The sequence below is a fragment of the Mus musculus genome, chromosome 4 (genome assembly GCF_000001635.26).
Source record: "Mus musculus strain C57BL/6J chromosome 4, GRCm38.p6 C57BL/6J".
Lineage (NCBI taxonomy): Eukaryota > Metazoa > Chordata > Mammalia > Rodentia > Muridae > Mus > Mus musculus.
In genome coordinates, this window is record NC_000070.6 from 98,557,768 (window position 1) to 98,577,536 (window position 19,769).

The window sequence follows — 19,769 nt, forward strand, 5'->3', positions numbered from 1 at the left end:
CCAGCACTTGGGAGGCAGAGGCAGGTGGATTTCTGAGTTCAAGGCCAGCCTGGTCTACAGAGTGAGTTCCAGGACAGCCAGGGCTACACAGAGAAACCCTGTCTTGAAAAACAAAAAACAAACTAACAAACAAACAAAAAAAAACGAAATACAGTTATGTGTTACAGGGTTGTTTGGATGATTTTGTACTGTTGTCTTTCAGTTGTGAGATGTTCCAACTTTTGTGAACATGAAAAGAATAGTGAACTCCATTATTTTTCTGCTGGCTAATATATATATATATATATATATATATATATATATATATATATATATACACAGTTTTGTTTTGTTCTTTTGAGTTTTTTGTTTTGTTTAGTTTGGTTTGGGTTTGGTTTGTTTGTTTGTTTGTTTGTTTTTGAGACAGGGTTTCTCTGTGTAGCCCTGGCTGTCCTGGAACTCACTCTGTAGACCAGACTGGTCTCAAACTCAGAAATCCGCCTGCCTCTACTTCCCAAGTGCTGGGATTACAGGTGTGTGCCACCACTGCCGGGCTATGCTGGCTAGTTTTATGTCAACTTGACACAACTGCAGGTCAAGTTTCAGTCATCTGTAAGGAGGGAGCCTCAATTGAGAAAATGTCTCCATTAGATCCAGCTATAGGACATTTTTTAAATTAATTATAGATGAGAGAGGGCCCAGTTACTGTGTGAGGGTCCACCCCTGGGCTCTATGGGTCCTGGGTTCTGTGAAGAAAAAGTAGGTTGGAGAAATTCTGGAGAGAAAGCCAGTATGCAACACATGCCCCCCCCCCCTCATGACCTCTGCATCAGCTCTTCCAGGCTCCCACAATGAATTCCTGCCATGACTTCTTTCAGTGATGGACTACAATATGGAAGTGCCAGCCAAATAAACCCTTTTCTCCCCAACTTGCTTGGGTCATGGTGTTTCATCATAACAATAGTACTCCTAACTAAGACATGTATTATCATGTCTACCAAGATTTAACAATAACTGAGTTTTTCTGCATTTCTTTCATCTATACATTATTTTTCTTTTATTTTTTTTTCATTCCTAAATAGTTTGTCACTCCATACACACATATGCACTACTTAAAAATACAGCTGCAGGAGCACACAGCTGGACTCCTGTGCTAGAGAAGCTGAGCAAGGAATCGATGTTCCCGGATGAAACAAGCACCCTGCTTCCAGGCCAACTGCAAAACATAGCTGGAATTTCCTGGTAGCTCTGTGTGTGTCTATGTGTGTCTGTGTGTGTGTTTGTGCATCTATGTGCGTGTGCGTACCTGTCCCTCCACCTCTCCAAGCTTGAATAACCTTCATGCTGAGGAGAAGTTGAGGCTTTCTGTGCCAATAAAGCACTCCCAGCCTGTTGATCAAGTCTTTCTGCTTCTCTGTCTCATTTTTCTTATGTGTTTGGGTTGTTTTGCTGTTGTTGTTGTTGTGTGTTGTTGTTTTACTGTAAATGCGTCTTGTCAAGGTTCCCATCGATGATTTAGAGTGTGCCAAATGGTAACCATTATGTCTAACAAGAAAGGTTCACTTTAACTTTATTACTAGTATAAAGCTCGTGTAAGTTTTTTTGTAAGCATGTTGATTTGTTTAGTTTTGATGCACCTAGTGGGAAAACTGTAGATATCTCTCCTAGTGGAGACCACCCACACTCTTACACATACCTTGTGTGCTGTCTTCAGAAAATAATGATTCTTGCTCAAGTTGTCTCTCTTATTTTATTATTTTTAATTTAATTTTATTTTTGTATCTAACACAGAATCAGTTTTTATGTGTAAAGGGAAGGAAATTATTTAAAATAGAAATACTGTGTAGTTTTGGCCATCTCTTCCATCTATACATTATTTTGGGTTTCAGAGGCCAACTCTCTGGCTCTGTGTCACACTGAAATCCATTATTCTCACCTTGCTTTACCTCCCTTTTGGTAAATCTGAGGATTCCTTCCTATCTGAATCTTCATAAAAACCAGAGGAGTTCAGCTGTCCATCCTAGGAGCACTGTCTAGCACATAAGAGCAACATGTATATTCATTACTCTTGTGCTTAATGGCTTCATGGTTTCATGTTCTGATTGTTAATTTCCCATATAGATTTGTATAACATTATCAAGCCTGCATGCATGCTGGCAAAAATATTGACTATACTACATAGCCTGCATTTTTGGTTGTAATATCAGTTTCTTTACACTAATATGTTGTTATCATTTTCTGTTAGGTGTGACTTTTCACCTGAGATTTGCCACTTGAGCTACCATTTTGTTTCTTCTGTGCTGTGATTTTTCCTTCAGATATTTTTACTTTTCAAGCTTGTGTGCACTAACTCTGAAAATTAAAGGTTGTTTATTAAATAAGAAAAAAAAAAGACTGGGATTTCCATCATAACTGATTTTAACAAGTGACATTATTGTACTTACTGCACAGGCAAAAATGTTTATAATCCTGCCTTTGTGTGCCTGTGTTATTGGAAGCAGATCAAGTAGCTAAACCATCTGAAACTGCCTTGAGTCTTTATTCCAGTGCGTTGAGCATTTGCTATTAAAATACTAGGCAGTGGCTTGAATTAAGTGTCTTTCTGGGAGAAAGGCTTTGTTACTTAGCAACACCTAATATCCTGTGCTGATGGCAAAGCACTCCAAGACCCACTAGAGAAATCCTTCTGGCTTTCTTGGACAAGGAAAAGACATCTGGTGTGTTGATAGAGAATTATGAGTAACTGGCGATTAGGGGGCGGGGGCGGGGGTTGTCTTTGTTGTTGTTTTTCCAAATAACGTCATCACGGGAGTGGAAACATCCAAGTTTAAAACAAACTTCACTGCTGAGCAGAGCTATAAAACTGTTCTATCCAATGATACTGATCTGATATTCATTCAGGGTATGTGCGTGAGTCAGGGTTACAGGGAAGATGGATACTTATTTCCTCGTCGCTTCTCTTGTTTGAAGGGACAATTCTGTGGAGGTGTTTAGAGAAACAATATCTTTCCATCTTAGGTACTGGTACAGAATAACTGAAGAAATAAAACAGCTTTATTGAATACTTTTGAGAGGAAATAAGTTCCAAAGAAAGGAATAAACTTAATATAAAAATCGTCTTGGAGTGTGTTCTGATGGTGATAAACATGGCCACTGTGTTTGTGTAGGGTCGCCTCTGAAGCCTTGTGTTTTCAGGGAAACATGCTCCTAGGCCCAGTGTAGACTGGGCATCTCTGCAGTGACCCTAACAACCTGCTTGAGAATTGATCAAAAAATCTTTCTAGGCATCATTTCCTGCTTCAGGGCAATGAGTGACCTTGTTTCTGCCAGTTTCTCAGGTGTCAAGCTCTGTATTTTTGGGAAGTAGGGAGCTTGTCATGCACGCAATAAAAACGTCAACAAAACAGTTGAGCCTTTGCTGTTTGGGGGTACCCATGGTCTCAGCTTCTTGGGTGGTGGAGGTAGATTCTTGAATTCAAGAAACTCTTCAGGGACATAGGCAATGCAGTGATATGGTCTCGATAAATAAGTAAATGATAAATAAATAAACAAAAGGATGGTATAACTGAGCTGGTTTCTAAATGGTTCATTCTTGTCTAGCATGAATGTAGGAAGCCTGGGTTCACCCCAGCACCACAATGAAGAACACAGACTGTAATCAGATGTGGTAAGATTCTGTATCTTATAACAACCTTTTGTTGCTTAAAACTAGTATTTAATTTGTGATTTTTTTTATGTCTGGATATGTATATATGTTTGTGTATACAGAAAAGAATATATGAATTTTAAGTTGTCATTTTATGAGAGAGTCTGGCTGGATATTAGTACAAAACAGTATGCTCAATTCTACCACTTGATAATAATACATTGCTCACGGTGTTCATGCTAGTTGTCATGGAAAGGACTTGTGGTAGCCTGAGCTCAGCCCCACATGGGGTTCCCTTGCTGTAAAACCACATGTCTGAGGCTCCAGACATGTGCTGACTGGCAGCCTAGAATTGAAATTTCAGAGCTAGGGAATGTTGTCCTGATGCTTCAGAGATACACACTGAGTTTGATGGTTGGCCAACATGCTAACTTGACTTTTCTTTCCCCATTTTTGAAACTATAGTTCACCTTTCATTAAACCTACTGACTAGAATACAATTACTGGGAATTGCTTGTCTCTGGGATTGGTGGAGGATGTACTTGAACGTCGGGAGGAAGCAAGAAGTGGCTAGGATTTTAAAGTTCTTCATTGTGTGGCCCAAAGGAATCTCGTATTTAATCCTGAGTTGTGGTAGTAGAGACAGGGAATTTTGCTGAGATGGTACTTGTGAAGGGCTGCCTTCAACCTGATATCTGGATTATCATGATTGACTGTCAGGATCTTTACTGGGAAATGTACTGCATTGCATGGGAGAAGATTCTATGGTGACCCACAGGAATCACATCGGTACCTTCTCATGGAAACAGGTTCATAATCAATGCCCGGGTTCACCAGTGTGGAATCTCATCAGCTGGGGCCCAGTCACTATTTCTTTTCAAAAGCACCACATTTAATATGTAGTATGGGGGAAGAGTTGTATCTTTGTATTGCCCATCAAAAGGTTCATAGCAAAGACGACTGTGACAAAAAGTCAAACTAACAGAGAACATTTTTAAAAACTTTTCGTAGTTTATTTATTGTTCATGTGCAATGGGGTACACATGGCGGTCAGAGGATTGCTTGAGTTAGTTGGTTCTCTGTTACTATGATGTGTATCCTGGGAACTGAACTCAGTTGCCAAACTTGGAAACAAGCATTTTTTGCCTTCTAACCCATTTCTCTGGTCCCAGTCACAATATTTATTGATCTAAAATTTCACATGACACTGGATCCTTTAGAAATGAAGATCCAAAATATCAGAAAACTGTCTTTAAAGACAGGCAAACAGAAAGATGATTGGAGAAGATGGTCTGATGGTGCCACACTAGGTGGAATTCTACATGCCCTGTCCTCTGGTTCTTGCCTCCCTAGTTCTTTCCCTCACGTAATAGAGAGAGGGAGTAAGTCAGAGAGGAACCATCCTTGGCTTCAATCAAGAAAGAGGAGTTCTGGGTCCAGTGACCTGCCTGAGGGGCTGAGTAGCAGGACTCTCTTCTGCAGTTTTATCAGCAGCTCCTAGTGCACTTCTCTTGGGCCAACTGCTGTGTTTGGGGTGTTGCGTGCTGAGCGCTGGCAGTGACTACACTGACCAGTCCCCAGGTGGACAGGCTGGGTGAGCGCTGCTGCAGCTCCTTAAAGAGGACGTAAGGGTCCTGAGCTTAAGGCCTGCCTGTGTCACACAGCAGGACCTATCTCAAAGAGAAAGCTAGAATGAATAAGAAAAGTGTGGAGGGAGCTTCGGAACTGCCACTGATCCCCCATCATCTAAGGGCAAGCAGAACAGACTGGACCCCATGGGTGCAGGAGACCCAACCGAGCTCTGGCTGAATTGTCTCAGCTGCCTGTCAATCATACCATCCGTGTGGGAAGGACTCAGGGGCAGAGCGAGTGGTGAGGTCGCCTTCATGTGAGGAGCTATTGTGAGGAGGTAGGATTTCTAAACATAGCACCTCAGACTGAGGGACAGACCTAAAGTCTCTCTTAAAAACAGCATTAGGGGAATGTAAGATGAGCTAGTAGAGAGCAATTTATTTTAAGTTTTGGATATGCCAACTTCATGGCCTTTTATAAGGCCTTTCCTCTAAAGTCTTCTTTCTCTGTAAAACAGAATTCAGTTACACGGTTTGTTTCATCTTTCCCAGGGATGGGGAAAATACAGAAATTAGTATATCAAAGAAGTAGAATCGTCTTCTTTTATCCTCTTCAAGCTGTGAATCTAAAAATAAGTTGTAGGATAACAAATGCAGGGGCTGAAATGTTAGTCGAGTGTCCTGAGCTGGCATTTGGCCATGCTGCTGTTGCTAAGTATAAGCTTTATTCTGGAGAGATGCCAGGGCCTAGGACGTGCGAAGCACACTCTGCCACTGAACTTCACCCCCACCACCACCACCACATCCCTAACAGTAATACATTTTGAATATAAATCTAAAGATGGAATGGTGCCACTTTTAAGTGAAAGAGGCATTCTTTGGAACAACACTGTGACTTTAGATCTGAAATAGGCTTTCTGTCCTTTGGGAGTGGTGTTGGGATGGTTGCAGAGCAGTTGAAGAGCCATAGGGCAGCCTGTGCGTGTGCCTTTCAGTCGGTGTAGCCTGAGCTTAGCACACCAAAGCACTGGCAGCAGTGGGCTGAATGAACAAGAACTCAATTAGAGCTGGGCGACAACCTCATCAGCTACCGGCTGCTCACCCTTGGCAAGGGACTTAAGACTTGAGCCTTCTTTCTAAAGTCTGGAACACGGAGATGATAGATCATTCTTTCCAGAGGAGAAGAAAGTGGAGTGGAAGATTCACCAGCACCTCTGCAACTTGCCAGGCGCCCCACAAACTGTCAGTAAACCCTCAAGTGATGCAAGATGCTCCACTCTGTCTATAAAAGTGAAAAGTCCAGGGCGTGACTGGATGTTACATCTGTTAGTTCGTCTGTTAGCATTAAGTAAGTTAGCACTGGAGCAAGCTTGATGCAGAGTCATTGAAGTGGCCCAGGGCTCCAGCACTGTGTACCAACTAGTCTTATCTTCAGTTGACTGCAGCTGTGGACACTATTCATCTTCCTGTTCACTCACTAAATAGGTGGTGGAGACTAGGGTGTGGCTCCAGTATTGGGTATTATCACATATGTAAGGCTCTGAGCTTGACTCCTGGGGAGGAGGCACTAAATAAATAAATAAATAAATAGTTTCCGCCCCTAGGTTTTTTTTTTCTTGAAGCTTTTATTTCTCAGAGTTATAACTAGTCATGTGTGTATATGTGACAGATTTCATGGGATGAGTTCCTTTGGTTTTACAACTTTACTGCGAAGTGGATTCCATTCATATTTGTTCATTGACTCAGTGAGTGTGTAACTGTGGCAATTGAAAACTCAGGCCGGGAAAATTAACCTTCTAGTCTCACGAAGTAAGATTAACAAATCTACATTTTAGACCCTACCTGATTAATATGAGAATCAGGTTTTGAGGTGCATTAGGTTAACAGTAGGGCTTTGGATGCGTATGTTTGAAAAACACGAGAGACTTTTGACCACTTTTGGTGATGTTTGGCTATCCTGTCTTCAAGTTTGCTGGTACACTGCCCAGGCGCTGCAGTCCTGAGAGCTTTTTCACCATCCCTAGCTGGAGCGACTTGAACGCCAGTTTTCAAGCTGCCTCTGTGCTTTGCATCCACAGGCAGCACTGGTTGAGCAGTGCTCCCTTGCGCCTCGAGCTGTGCTTGGTACCCTCGCTGGCAGTAACTAAGAGAAGCAACCTGAAAGGTAGAGGATGGTGTCGGCCTCTTCCTTGGGAATCCCAGTGGAGACTGAGTACTTTTTGGTTTTTGTTTCTTCTTAATGTCATCAGGAGAAAAGCATTACTTACTTTCAAATGGCAGTTTCCCTCATGGCAGAGGAAATTAAGAAGAAAAGAACAGCTTTGTCATCAATTCAAAATTCATTTCAGACATCATTAACTAAGCATTGAAAACAAGAGCATGGTTCTCTCTTCCTTCCCTGTGCATTATCTGGACACCTGTATTTGAGGTTATTTTAGGGAACATGTGCTCTTAAGGAGACCTTACTTTGACAGATAGGTTTGGCATGTAAAAAAGATCCACAAACTCGAGACACAGTGACTCAGCAGGCATTTAAACTTAATTCTGTTTACCACCTCAGCTCTAAGAGTCCATTCAATGTTCATTCAGAGTGCCTGGGCATCACACAGTTAGTTCTCTCCGTTGGAGACCATAGAGGTTTACCAAAGGAGAGTCTTTGTCATGACTGACTTACACAGCTAAACAGTTGAATCCACTTTGATCAATTTCATCTTGAATCTTTCAGAACGACCAGGTGAGTTTATTGTTGTTGTTGCTGCTGCTGCTGTTGTAAAATAGCATAGTAGCATGATTTTATGTTGATTCCCTCACTGTACATTTCTGTATGTTTCATAAAGAGCCAGCATATAAAGCATATGGAATTTGAATGCACATGTGGGTTCTATAAGAGAGCAGGCTGAGCAAGCCAGTAAGCAACACCCCTTCATGGCTTCTGCATCAATTGCTGCCTCCAGGTTCTAGCCCTGTTTAAGTTCCTGTCCTTGCTGTTATATGGAACTGTGAATGAAATAAGCCCTTTGTTCTCAGGTTGCTTTTGGTCATGGTGTTTCATCACAGCAATGGTAACCCTGAGACAGCACCTATGTCACATTGGGCAGCTGCATATAGCAAGACTGAGGGTTGTTTGGAGTGGCCGTGACTACCAGCACTACAACCCCTGTGTGTGTTTTCACCTCTGTGGAGGCTATTGATAGTTTTCATGCCTGGCTGGGTGTTAGTGTGTTTTCTTTTGATAACCTCATTTATTTAATGTCTCATTTGCTATTTTAATAGAGCATTTATTTGGGGGATGTAGGAGGGATAGAACCCAAGGTCTCACATAATGGGCTCCACTTCTGGTCTACAACCCCTGCCCTAAATATTCCATTTAATTTGCTATTGTGAACTTTTTGAAGCATTTTTTAGCATTTCCTCATATACCTGAGGTTTTTGAGTTTATATGTTGGAGTTAGATGTCTTTTTGTACTTTACTTGTAAAACTTTCATTTATTAATTCCAAAGAATTAGTAAGTGAAGCATCTCTCTTTGTTATATTCTTCTACCTATAGATATAACGTAAGAAAGTATCCTCTTTTATCAACTATTTTATCTTTAATCTTAAAAAATGCATACCTATCCCTCTCTATTAGCATCACTTTGAACTTTATCCTTTAGGCTCCTGCCATGGTGATTTTTAACTGTCTTCAGAATATGCTCTTAGCTTGAATCATATTAAATTGTTCCATGGTGGCCAGGAAGCAAAGAGGGTTTGCTTTCATAACAAAACCCTTTCCTCCAATTCCCTTAAGCTATGAATCCATAATGGAGTATTTCACTGATTCAGTGAGAACCATTTTGATCCAGTCAGGTCCCACACCCTTGCTCAGCCCCATTAAAAAACCAAGTCCTCATGCAGACGCTGTGGGGACATTTCAGATCTAAGCCACAAATTGGCGATTACATAACAGGTTTCCTAAGGGCACAATCTTCATTTCTTGCTGAATATCTGTCTGCCAGGGGAGGGAAAAGTGAGGATTGTGCCAGGCGTAAGTGTTGCACCCCAGTCACCCTGTCATTTGGGAGATCGGACCCGAGGGTCAGAAGTTCAGGATCATCTTCAGCCACATACTGAGTATGAAGCCAGCATGGGCTACATGACATACTGCCTCAAGCAGCGGCAAAATTGTCATACCAGCCTGGAAAGTGATGTGGCATCTGGATGGCGGTGTGTGAGGGGGCGCTCAGTAGGTAAAGTTGTGGAGGCATGAGGACCAGAGTTGGGAGCTCCAGCCCAGAATTAGGTCTGAAACTCCAGCACTGGGTCAGAGACAAGTGGAGCCCTGAGGTCATTGCCCAGTCAGCCTCATCCATCGGTTCAGTTAGCTATCGCTTCAGTCCTGAAATTGGACACACATATATATTATACGTTTTGGGGTTTTTGTTTATTCGTGTTTTCTTCTTTTTCTTTTTCTTTTTTTTTAAACAGGACCTTGATATGTAGCTTAGGTTGGCATCGAAGTGGCGATCCCCCTGCCTCAGCTTCCTGCATCCTAAAGCACCTCCTATCACATCCAGCTTTGTCATATGAATGTTTCCATCCGCCAGCATATAATTTGTGGCACAGTTATTTGTACCAGTCTCATATAAACAAACCTGTCTGTGTTTACTTTTCACTTGCGTAATGTACTTGCTGAGCTGGTGCTGTGTGAGATGAGGGACCAGCCGGAGCCGCATTCTCTCTGCTGACGTACTAGTGTGGTTTTGTTGTGCGAATCCAGCACAGGTGAAACGTGGCCCAACTAGCAGGCAGGCAGAAGGTTTAGACCATAATGTAGAGGTGACAGGTCACAGGGCTTCCTTGCTTGCTCTTTGTTGCTATGATAAACACCATGACCAAAAGCAACTTGAGGAGGAAAGGGTTTATTCCAGCTTATCATTTATTGTCCATCTTGAGGAAAAGTCAGGGCAGGACCTGAAGGAGATCATGAAGGAATACTGCAGATTACTACCTTTCTCACCAAGGCTTGAGCAGCCTGCTTTCTTATATAACCCGAGATCATCTGCCTGGGGCTGGCACCACACGCCTGGGCTTTCCTCTTGCACGTCAATCAAGAAAATGCACCACAGACTTGCCTATAAGCCAGTCTCATGGGGCCGTTTTCTAGTTAAGTGTCCCTCTTCCCAGGTGATGCTACATTGTGCCATGTTGATTTAAAAAAAAAAAAAAAGCCAGCACATAAGGTGAAATATAAGATGGAAAGATAGATGTTGAATGCACATAAACTATGACTATTAAGACCATCGACATAGTGAAGGCTATAACCCCACGGAGATAAAACATTGCCCTGTTTGAAGGCTGTGTGGGCATGTGTGGATCACTTCCACATCTGCTTAGTTTCCCCTTCTTTTACTCATTTATCCAATGTTAATTTATGCTGTTTCTATATTTTTAGGAGTATATTTTAGAATATGGGCTGCTGGCAAGTGGAAACATTCTTGCCAGTCACACACATGGCCTTGAACTCAATCCCTAGTTTGACAAACTTACAGTTTTATATAACTATATTTTAAGTATAATAAACTGTTGATTATTTTCTAACTAATAATTGTTATTATTTCTACTCTCATGAGTTCAATACTTTACCTCTAAAACCAAATATTTTGCTCATCCGTCACTGTTAGTGGATATTCTAACCCTTCTTGTCAAGGTGGAGGCTCACAGCCATGGTGTCCCTGTATTCTGGTATGTGCCTGCAGGAGAAACAGTCCACGAAAGGCTGAGCTAACAGGAACGAGAAGTGAGAAGCTTCGTGGGCAGTCTGAACTCAAGTGGAGATAAAAATTATTGCTAAGCATAGCTTAGCCATAAGGTCATGAAAAGCTTATATGATTTATTCTCAGAGCACTGTAGATGAACTGTATGCCCTAAGTATGGGAGAATGCTCATGTCTCCTTAATGCAGACTCATGCTCTATTTTTTTTCATGTTTAATATAGAAAAGATCAGGCAAAGATATGCAGACCTGCCGGGAGAACTACACATTATCGAACTGGAAAAGGACAAGAATGGACTGGGGCTCAGTCTCGCTGGCAATAAGGACAGGTCACGGATGAGCATCTTCGTGGTGGGGATTAATCCGGAGGGACCTGCTGCTGCAGACGGACGGATGCGGATTGGAGACGAGCTGCTAGAGGTGAGAGCCATTTGTTTTCAGGTTGTCCTTTGGTGCAGAGACTAGGTATGGAGGGTAGCATACAGAAGAGCCTATTTGGATTCTTTTATGAATATGTGAGAACCAGCCGAGTCTGTAGGTAGCTGGCCGTGGTGTCACCACCTGTAATCAAAGGTAGAGGCAGGCACAAAGATCAGAAGTTCAAGACCAGCTTCTGCTACATAGTGAGCTTGAGCCATCCTTGGCTATGTGAGGCCCATCAAAATATATAAAAACAAACAAGCAAACAAACAAACCAAGATACTAAGTCTGTGGAATTCTTATTGAAAACAGCTAATGTCTGTTCCATTGGTAACTTGTTAGGGTCACATAGCCTCTTTAGTTTAGAAAGCAGGGAATAGACTGGTCCTCAGGTACTCACTCTCCAGATGACCTCTTCAGTACTCTGGCAAGGTTGTTCTATTTTCCTAAGCTTAAATTCAGGGCATTGCTTTGAGTTTACTGAAGTTTAATATTCATTTTCCTCATTCATTCAGCTTGGTTTTTTGTTTGTTTGGTTGGTTGGTGTTTTTTGTTTTTTGTTTTGTTTTGGTTTGGTTTTTTTGAGACAGGGTTTCTCTGTGTAGCCCTAGCTGTCCTGGAACTCACTCTGTAGACCAGGCTGGCCTCAAACTCAGAAATCCACCAGCCTCTGCCTCCCAAGTGCTGGGATTAAAGGCTTGTGCCACCATTGCCCGGCTCCATTCAGCTTGCTTTTAAACTGTCCATTGGGACAGAGAGACACAAGTACTTCCATTCAAATAGCTTCCAGTTTAGAGAGAGAGGAGATTTTTTTTTAAGTACAGAAAAGTCCTTTGAATTTCAAACTGGAAAGTGTGATGACGAGTAACAAAGAATGCAGGCTTAGCTCGAGACACAGTCAGCTGTTCTGTCCTGAGGATTTGGCCTTCTGACTTCCGGCTTGTGTTTGTTTACCCACTGTTCAGGCCTCTTGGGAAAGCAGCCCCACCATGTGGGTTTTAGAGGAGGTCAGTCACAGGGCACTGGGCATGACACTGTCTATATGAAGTAGGAGCCCCTGAGGTTGGGTGGTTTCCCCTTCAGACTCCAGATATTTAGAACTCACCTTATATATCTGCAGCCAATGAACACAGACGTTAGCATCTCTCCAGAGGCCCTGCAGGTTCTCTTCACCTAACTCCTAAAACACCCGGGAGTGCCTTTCTTTTCTTGTTCTGTAATTCAGTGTCACAACCAGAGCCCGCACTAGGGATTAGTTCTGACTGGTATAATTATTAAGTAAATAAAGACTCTATTAACTATTATAACCATGCTTCAAGCTTGTTTCCTTTGGCTCCTGTTTAGAAATCTCCTTTGAGACTGAAATGATGATGGTGAATATGGTGAAAATGGGAGCTAGCTCAGCAAGTTGTTACTACCGTGTCTCTGCGTGCACACATTTGTCTTTGGGGTTCTTAAGAACCTTAGATAGAAATTATTTTCCTCATTTTATGCATAGGAAAACTGGATTGTAAATCCTTTATTACTAGAGAATTAAGTGTCCAAACTCCAGTAAGTACTCGAGCTGGGGGGCTCGGAGCGTTTGCTGTTCTTGCAGAGAACCTAGGTTCTGTTTCCAGCACTCACAGTTCCAGAAGATCTGGCACCAGGCACATGCGTAGTTCGCATCTATAAGTTCAGGTAAAACATTCCTATGCATAAAAATCAGTTTAACAAGAAGAGAACTTAGGCGTCGCCGTTTTAAGAGTCACGCTGTGGGCACTAATGTCACGGTGTTGTTCCTCTGGTTCTTTAGTAGTCTTTATGACCTCTTTCTTCCTTCTTTCCTCCCCCTCTCTCTTTCTCTACCTCTATCTGTATATCTCTCTCTCCCTCTCTTCCTCCCCCTACTGTGTCTCTCTCTGACTCTGCAAGTGTGTGTGTGTGTGTGTGTGTGTGTGTGTGTGTGTGTGTGTGTAGGCTGAAGATTGAACATGCTAGGCAAATGCTCTACCGCTGTGCTTATGTATCTGTCCCCTTGCTCCGTGCCTTAACTGTTTGTTATTGCTGTGGATGCATTACCCTACGCTAAGTAATGGAGAAGAGAGAGCCTTCTTCCTCTGCCGCCTCCTTTTTTGCCACCACCTCCCACCAGGAGGTTTATATTGGCTCATGGTTCCAGGTCCTGGTCAGTTAACCACACCTCGACCTCATTGACAGAGTCCAGAGGCCTCACATAGTGAAAGATGGGGAGTGCTTGACAGAACAGGGCAAACTAGATTTCAGAGGAGACTAGTTTTAGAGAAAGGCTTGTATTTGTCAGTCCCAGGTATGGATTAATGAATTCATGAGAGCAGAGCACTAATTCCCTGCTGAAAGTCTCAAATGACCCATATTTTCCTTCTTCATAATAGGATTTTAATTTTGACATAGTTTTAAAGAGACCCACCATTGTACCCCATTTGTTTAGATCCAAGAGATTCCTGGTCTATGATGTTCCCATCTACAGTGAAATCATGTGTATCCAGTCACTCTGTGTACTGGGTGTGCTTAGACCCAGATTCCCTCTGGCACAGTGGATAGAAATGCTTCAGTGATTGGGAACATGTTGATTCTAGTTGTAGCTTCTGTGTTATTCAGACTCAAGGTGGAAGAGCCTACAGGATCTGGCCCCACAGGGAGCACTGTACTGTATTCCTCAGTCTGATGTTCATTAGACACTGGTAACAAATGGACTGTCACCACAGCATAATATGAGGAGGGTCTTACAGGCCAGTTTCAGATTTCAGACATATGTGGGCCTTGGAAGACCTACTTTAATTTTTTGCCCCAATGCTTTTGACAACGGAGGGTGTTGAACATAGTGCATGCAAGAGATCAACAGTTTTCCATCTTCCATAGGGTGAGGGCAACACAAGCTAATCCCAGATAAACGAGAGGGTGTCCTAAACAACCTGTAGTTCTTGGATGGATGATATCCTGTGTTCATTGCAGTCTACCACCTACATGGAGATAGTATCTATCCCCACAGGCCTAAGACACACCTGAGTGACCCTTGTTCAGTTCAGGTATTACCCAAAGGCCCCAGGTTGTGGCCTGTACTAATGCCTGCCCAGCCACACATTTAGGTTCCTAATACTGCCATTTTTCAGGTTGATTAACTTGTTAAAGCACCAGCCAGACCTTGGGGAAACAGTCATTCAGCGTCACCCACCTATGTGTTCTAGAGAACGCTGCAGAGCACGCACATCACAGCACAACAGCAAAGACACCATGCGACTGGGACGTTCAGGAAGAGCTTTCCTGACGTCTCTGCTTGCGCTACCTTCCGGGTTTTCTCACACGGCCAACAGCTTAGAACCCCGGTCATAAACTATATGGGGCTGGGTAGATGGCTCAGTAATTAAGAACACTGTCTGCTCGGCTGCTTGGCTACTCTTCCACATTTGATTTCCCAGCATACATGATGCCTCATGACTGTAACTCTGACATCTTCTTTAGGCCTCCATGGGCACCAGGCATTTGCATGGTATGAAGACAAGCGTGTAGGTAAAACATTTGACACAAAACTAAAAAGAAGAGTAACTCATTAGAGCGCAGGTGTAACTCAGTTAACAGAGCACTTGAGAGCATGCTCAAGATCCCTGATACTATCCCTTGTTTGAACAAAACTCAGGATTGGGAGTGAGACCAGATGTTCAAATAAAAGATGAACCTAGCACACTGATCAACTAGAAAATCACAGGATTGCCTCTGCCAGAGACAAAGGATAGAGACCAAGTGTTTTATGATATCATCATAATGTAGCATAGCATTTTCTCCTTGATGCATAGAAACTTCAGGTGTTTGCTCAGCATCAGGCAAAAAAAGATTTGCCTTGTATGTCTCCTCTTCCTTCCTCTAGCCTTCTTTCCTTTCGTTATATCCAGCCACATAATTCAGTTACAGACACAAGGACCTCTTTTTCTATGAGGGTGTTCCCCTTTCTAAGAAAGACCCACATGTTGGTCTTCCTTGTTCTTAAGCTTCATGTGGTCTATTAATTGTATCTTGGGTATTCCAAGCTTTTGGACTAATATCCACTTATCAGTGCATACATACCGTGTATGTTCTTTTGTGATTGGGTTACCTCACTCAGGATGATATTTCCAATTTCCATCCATTTACCTAAGAATTTCATAAATTCATCGTTTTTGTTTTTATTTTGTTTGTAGAACATGATTTTAATAGTTTCAACTGTTAATGTTCAACAAACAAGATAACTCTTTTAAGATATATTTCATTGTTATGTCTCCCTTTTCACTTCTGATTTTATTAATTTGGATACTGTCTCTGTGCCCTCTGGTTAGTCTGTCTAAGGGTTTATCTATCTTGTTGATTTTTCTCAAAAACCCAGCTCCTGGTTTTGTGGATTCTTTGTATAGTTCTTTTTGGTTCTATTTGATTGATTTCAGCCCCGAGTTTGATTATTTCCTGCCATCTACTCCTCTTGGGTTTATTTGCTACTTTTTATTCTAGAGCTTTCAGGTATGCTGGTTGCTAGTGTAAGTTCTCTTCAGTTTCTTTTTTTTTTCTTTCTTTTTTTTTTTAAGGGGCTGCTTGGCCCCTCCTTTCTTTTTTTTTTTTTTAATTTATTTATTATATGTAAGTACAGCCTTCAGACATACCAGAAGAGGGTGTTAGATCTCATTACAGATGGTTGTGAGCCACCATGTGGTTGCTGGGATTTGAACTCGGGACCTTTGGAAGAGCAGTCAGTGCTCTTAACCGCTGAGCCATCTCACCAGCCCCTCTCTTCAGTTTCTTTCTGGAGGTACTTAGAGCTTTGAGTTTTCCTCTTCTTACCACTGCCTTCATTGTGCCCCATAAGTTTTGGTATGATGCCTTCATTTTCATTAAATTCTAAAAAGCCTTTAATTTCTTTCTTTATTTCTTCCTTGATCAAGTTATCATGAGTACAGCATCGTTCAGATTTTATGTGTATGTGTGCTTTCCATTGTTTTTGTTGATATTTAAGACCAGCCTTAGTCTGTGGTGATCTGATAGGGTTCATGGGATTATTTCAGTCTTCTTGTTTCTCTTGAGGCCTGTTTTGTGACTAATTATATGGCCAGTTTTGGAGAAGATACCATAAGGTGCTGAAAAGGTTTATTCTTTTGCTTTAGGATGAAATGTTATATAAGTATTAATTAGCTCCATTTGGTTCATAACTTCTGTTAGTTTCACTGTGTCTACGTTTAGTTTCTGTTTCCATGACCTGTCCATTTCTGAGACTGGGGTGTTGAAGTCTCCCACTATTGTTGTGTGCGGTACAATGTGTGCTTTGAGCTTTAGTAAAGTTTCTTTTATGAATATGGGTGCCCTTGCATTTGGACCATAGATGTTCAGAATTGAGAGTTCTTCTTGGTAGATTTTTCCTTTGATGAGTATGAAGTATCCTTCCTTATCTTTTGATAACTTTCGGTTGAAATTTTATTTTATTCGATATTAGAATGGCTACTCCAGCTTGTTTCTTAGGGCCATTTGTATGAAAAATTGTTTCCCTACCTTTTACTCTGAGGTAGTGTCTGTCTTTGTCACTGAGGTGTGTTTCCTGTATGCAGCAAAATGCTAGGTCCTGTTTATATATCCAGTCTGTTAGTCTATGTGTTTTGGTGGGGAATTGAGTTCATTGATGTTAAGAGATATTAAGGAATAGTGATTGTTGCTTCCTGTTATTTTTGTTGTTAGATGTGGAATTATGTTTGTGTGGCTATCTTCTTTTGGGTTTGTTTAAAGATTACTTTCTTGCTTTTTCTAGGATGGAGTTTCCCTTCTTGTATTGGTGTTTTCCATCTATTATCCTTTGTAGAGCTGGATTTATGGAAAGATATTGTGTAAATTTGGTTTTGTCATGGAATATCTTGGTTTCTCCATCTATGATAATTGAGAGTTTTGTTGGGTATAGTAGCCAGGGTTGGTATTTGTGTTCTCTTAGGGTCTGTATGACATCTGCCCAGGATCTTCTAGCTTTCATAGTCTCTGATGAGAAGTCTGGTGTAATTCTGATAGGTTGCCTTTATATGTTACTTGAAATTTTCCCCTTACTGCTTTTAATATTCTTTCTTTGTTTAGTGCATTTGGTGTTTTCATTATTATGTGATGGGAAGGATTTCTTTTCTGGTCCAGTCTATTTGAAATTCTGTAGGCTTCTTATATGTCATGGGCATTTCTTTCTTTAGGTTAGGGAAGTTTTCTTCTATAATTTTGCTGAAGATATTTACTGGCCCTTTAAGTTGGAAATCTTTGTTCTCTTCTATACCTATTATCCTTAGGTTTGGTCTTCTCATTGTGTCCTAGATTTCTTGGATGATTTGGGTTAGAAGCTTTTTGCATTTTGCATTTTCTTTGACTGCTGGGTCAGTGTTTTCTATGGTATCTTCTGCCCCTGAGATTCTCTCTTCTATCTCTTGTACTCTGTTGGTGATGCTTGAATCTATGACTCCTGATCTCTTTCCTAGGTTTTCTAATTCCACGGTTGTCTCACTTTGTGATTTCTTTATTGTTTCCATTTTTAGATTTTAGATGGTTTTGTTCCTTTCCTTCACCTGTTTGATTGTGGTTTTCCTGTAATTCTTTAAGGGATTTTTGTGTTTCCTCTTCAAAGCTTCTAGCTGTTTACCTATGTTCTTCTGTATTTCTTTAAGAGAGTTATTATGTCCTTTTTAAAGTTCTCTATCGCCATCATGAAAAGTGATTTTAGATCTGAATCTTGCTTTTCCAATGTGATGGTATATCCAGGACTTGCTATGGTGGGATATTGGGTTCTGATGATGCCAAGTGACTTTGGTTTCTGTTGCTTATGTTCTTACGATTACCTCCCGCCATCTGATTATCTGTAGTGCTACCTGCCCTCTATATATCTGACTGGAGCCTGTCCTTTCTGTGATTCTGGTTGTGTCAGAACTCCTCAGAGTTCAGCTGTCTGTGGGATCCTGTAATTCTGGGATCCTGTGATCCTGAGATTCTCCATGTGTCAGGGCTCCTGGGAGTCAAGCTGCCTCTGGGACCCTGAGATCCTGGTGTGACCAAGCTCCTAGGATCCTGTGGTCCTAGGTGTGTTAGAACGCCTGGGATTGGAGCTTCCTTTGGGTGTTACAAGACTAGCTGCGGAGTTTGTACCCAAGGTCTGCTCAGGGCACCAGCTCAGACTGGAAGGATCCAGAGCCACTGGTCAGGCAGTGTTCCTGGGTACCAGGGTCCTGCTAGGCCCAGTTACTTCTGGTGTTGGGGCAGATGTTGTGTCCTCCTCACCTCTGATCTTATGATCCTGGGCGTGTTAGAGCACCTGGTAGTGGATCTTCTTCTGGATGTTGTGGGACTGGCTGCGGTGTTCGCCACCCCACCCCTCCCATGTCAACTCTATTTCACCCAAAGATGCTCCAGTTTCTAGCAAGTGCCAACAAATAAAAATATATTGGGACACAGATTTTATTATCTACCTTCCATCTTTCCTCAGCCTCAGCTTTTTCAAACCATTTAGCAAATATCTTCCTGAAACACCTATAAATAAATGCAAGGTACACAATGTTTGTTTTTATGGCCTTTCCCTGATCTGAATGACATTCCCTTTGTCTTCATCATTGTGAGATCTACCATTTGTTCATATTACTTCTCACTATAGCTCCGTCACTGTTCTTATTATTAAATATCTCTGCTTTGCTCACAGCCTATTTGGATTCATAGTTGGCATTGCTTGTGTCAGACCCTTAAATCGGGCTGTCCCGTAGCAGGCATTGGATGCACTGGGTTCTGTTCTCACACAGGAAGCAGTGCAGTGTTGAACAGTGCAGTGCTGGACAGCATCACCTCAGGGCAGCCCCTCCATTGAAAGTTAATGACAGAAAGTGATAGGCTAGGTTTTGCCTTTTATCTGGCATGCTTTAATTGATAGGATCAAAACTCTCATTTTTGTGTATTTCTGTCTTTTTAGTTTGTATTTATTTACACTAGTATCTCTGACATCATCTCAGAGCAAAGTGGCCGTCTTACTCCTTAAATAATCTCATTTGCACCTTAGCAAACATTCAGATCCTGTGCAGTTGTCATCCATCTTCTCTTGCAACAGTTTGACTTTAGGTCAAGGATAACAGAAAATAAATTCATGTGGAAAAAATATTCCCTGGTTTCTTTTTATAGCTCATGAAAAAAATGAAGTCATTTTCCTTTAATATGTGAGGAATAGGAGTTGGAATGTGCTTACTTGCTAAGAATAGGAAATCAATTTAATGATGTGTATCAGGAAAGCTAGAAGCCAGCATGACCCTGCACAGTGCAGAGCACTGGAAGGTTGAGACACTGCATTGTGCAAATGGCCTTTAAGAAATGAAGCAACCATGGGTATTTGCTAACTCCCACCCCAAATGCACTTATATTTATGGCC

General features: G+C 41.7%; 1 protein-coding gene across 12 annotated transcripts in view; it reads left to right on the forward strand.

Moving 5' to 3' along the window:
• Patj (PATJ, crumbs cell polarity complex component) overlaps positions 1–19,769 on the forward strand; it is a 324,044-nt gene that overhangs the window by 162,208 nt on the left and 142,067 nt on the right. For all 12 annotated transcript variants that reach the window (XM_006502704.3, XM_006502705.3, XM_006502699.3 and 9 more), the window contains one exon: positions 11,172–11,368. In XM_006502704.3, coding sequence (XP_006502767.1) covers positions 11,172–11,368 — 197 coding nt within the window. The remainder of the gene's footprint in view (positions 1–11,171; positions 11,369–19,769) is intronic.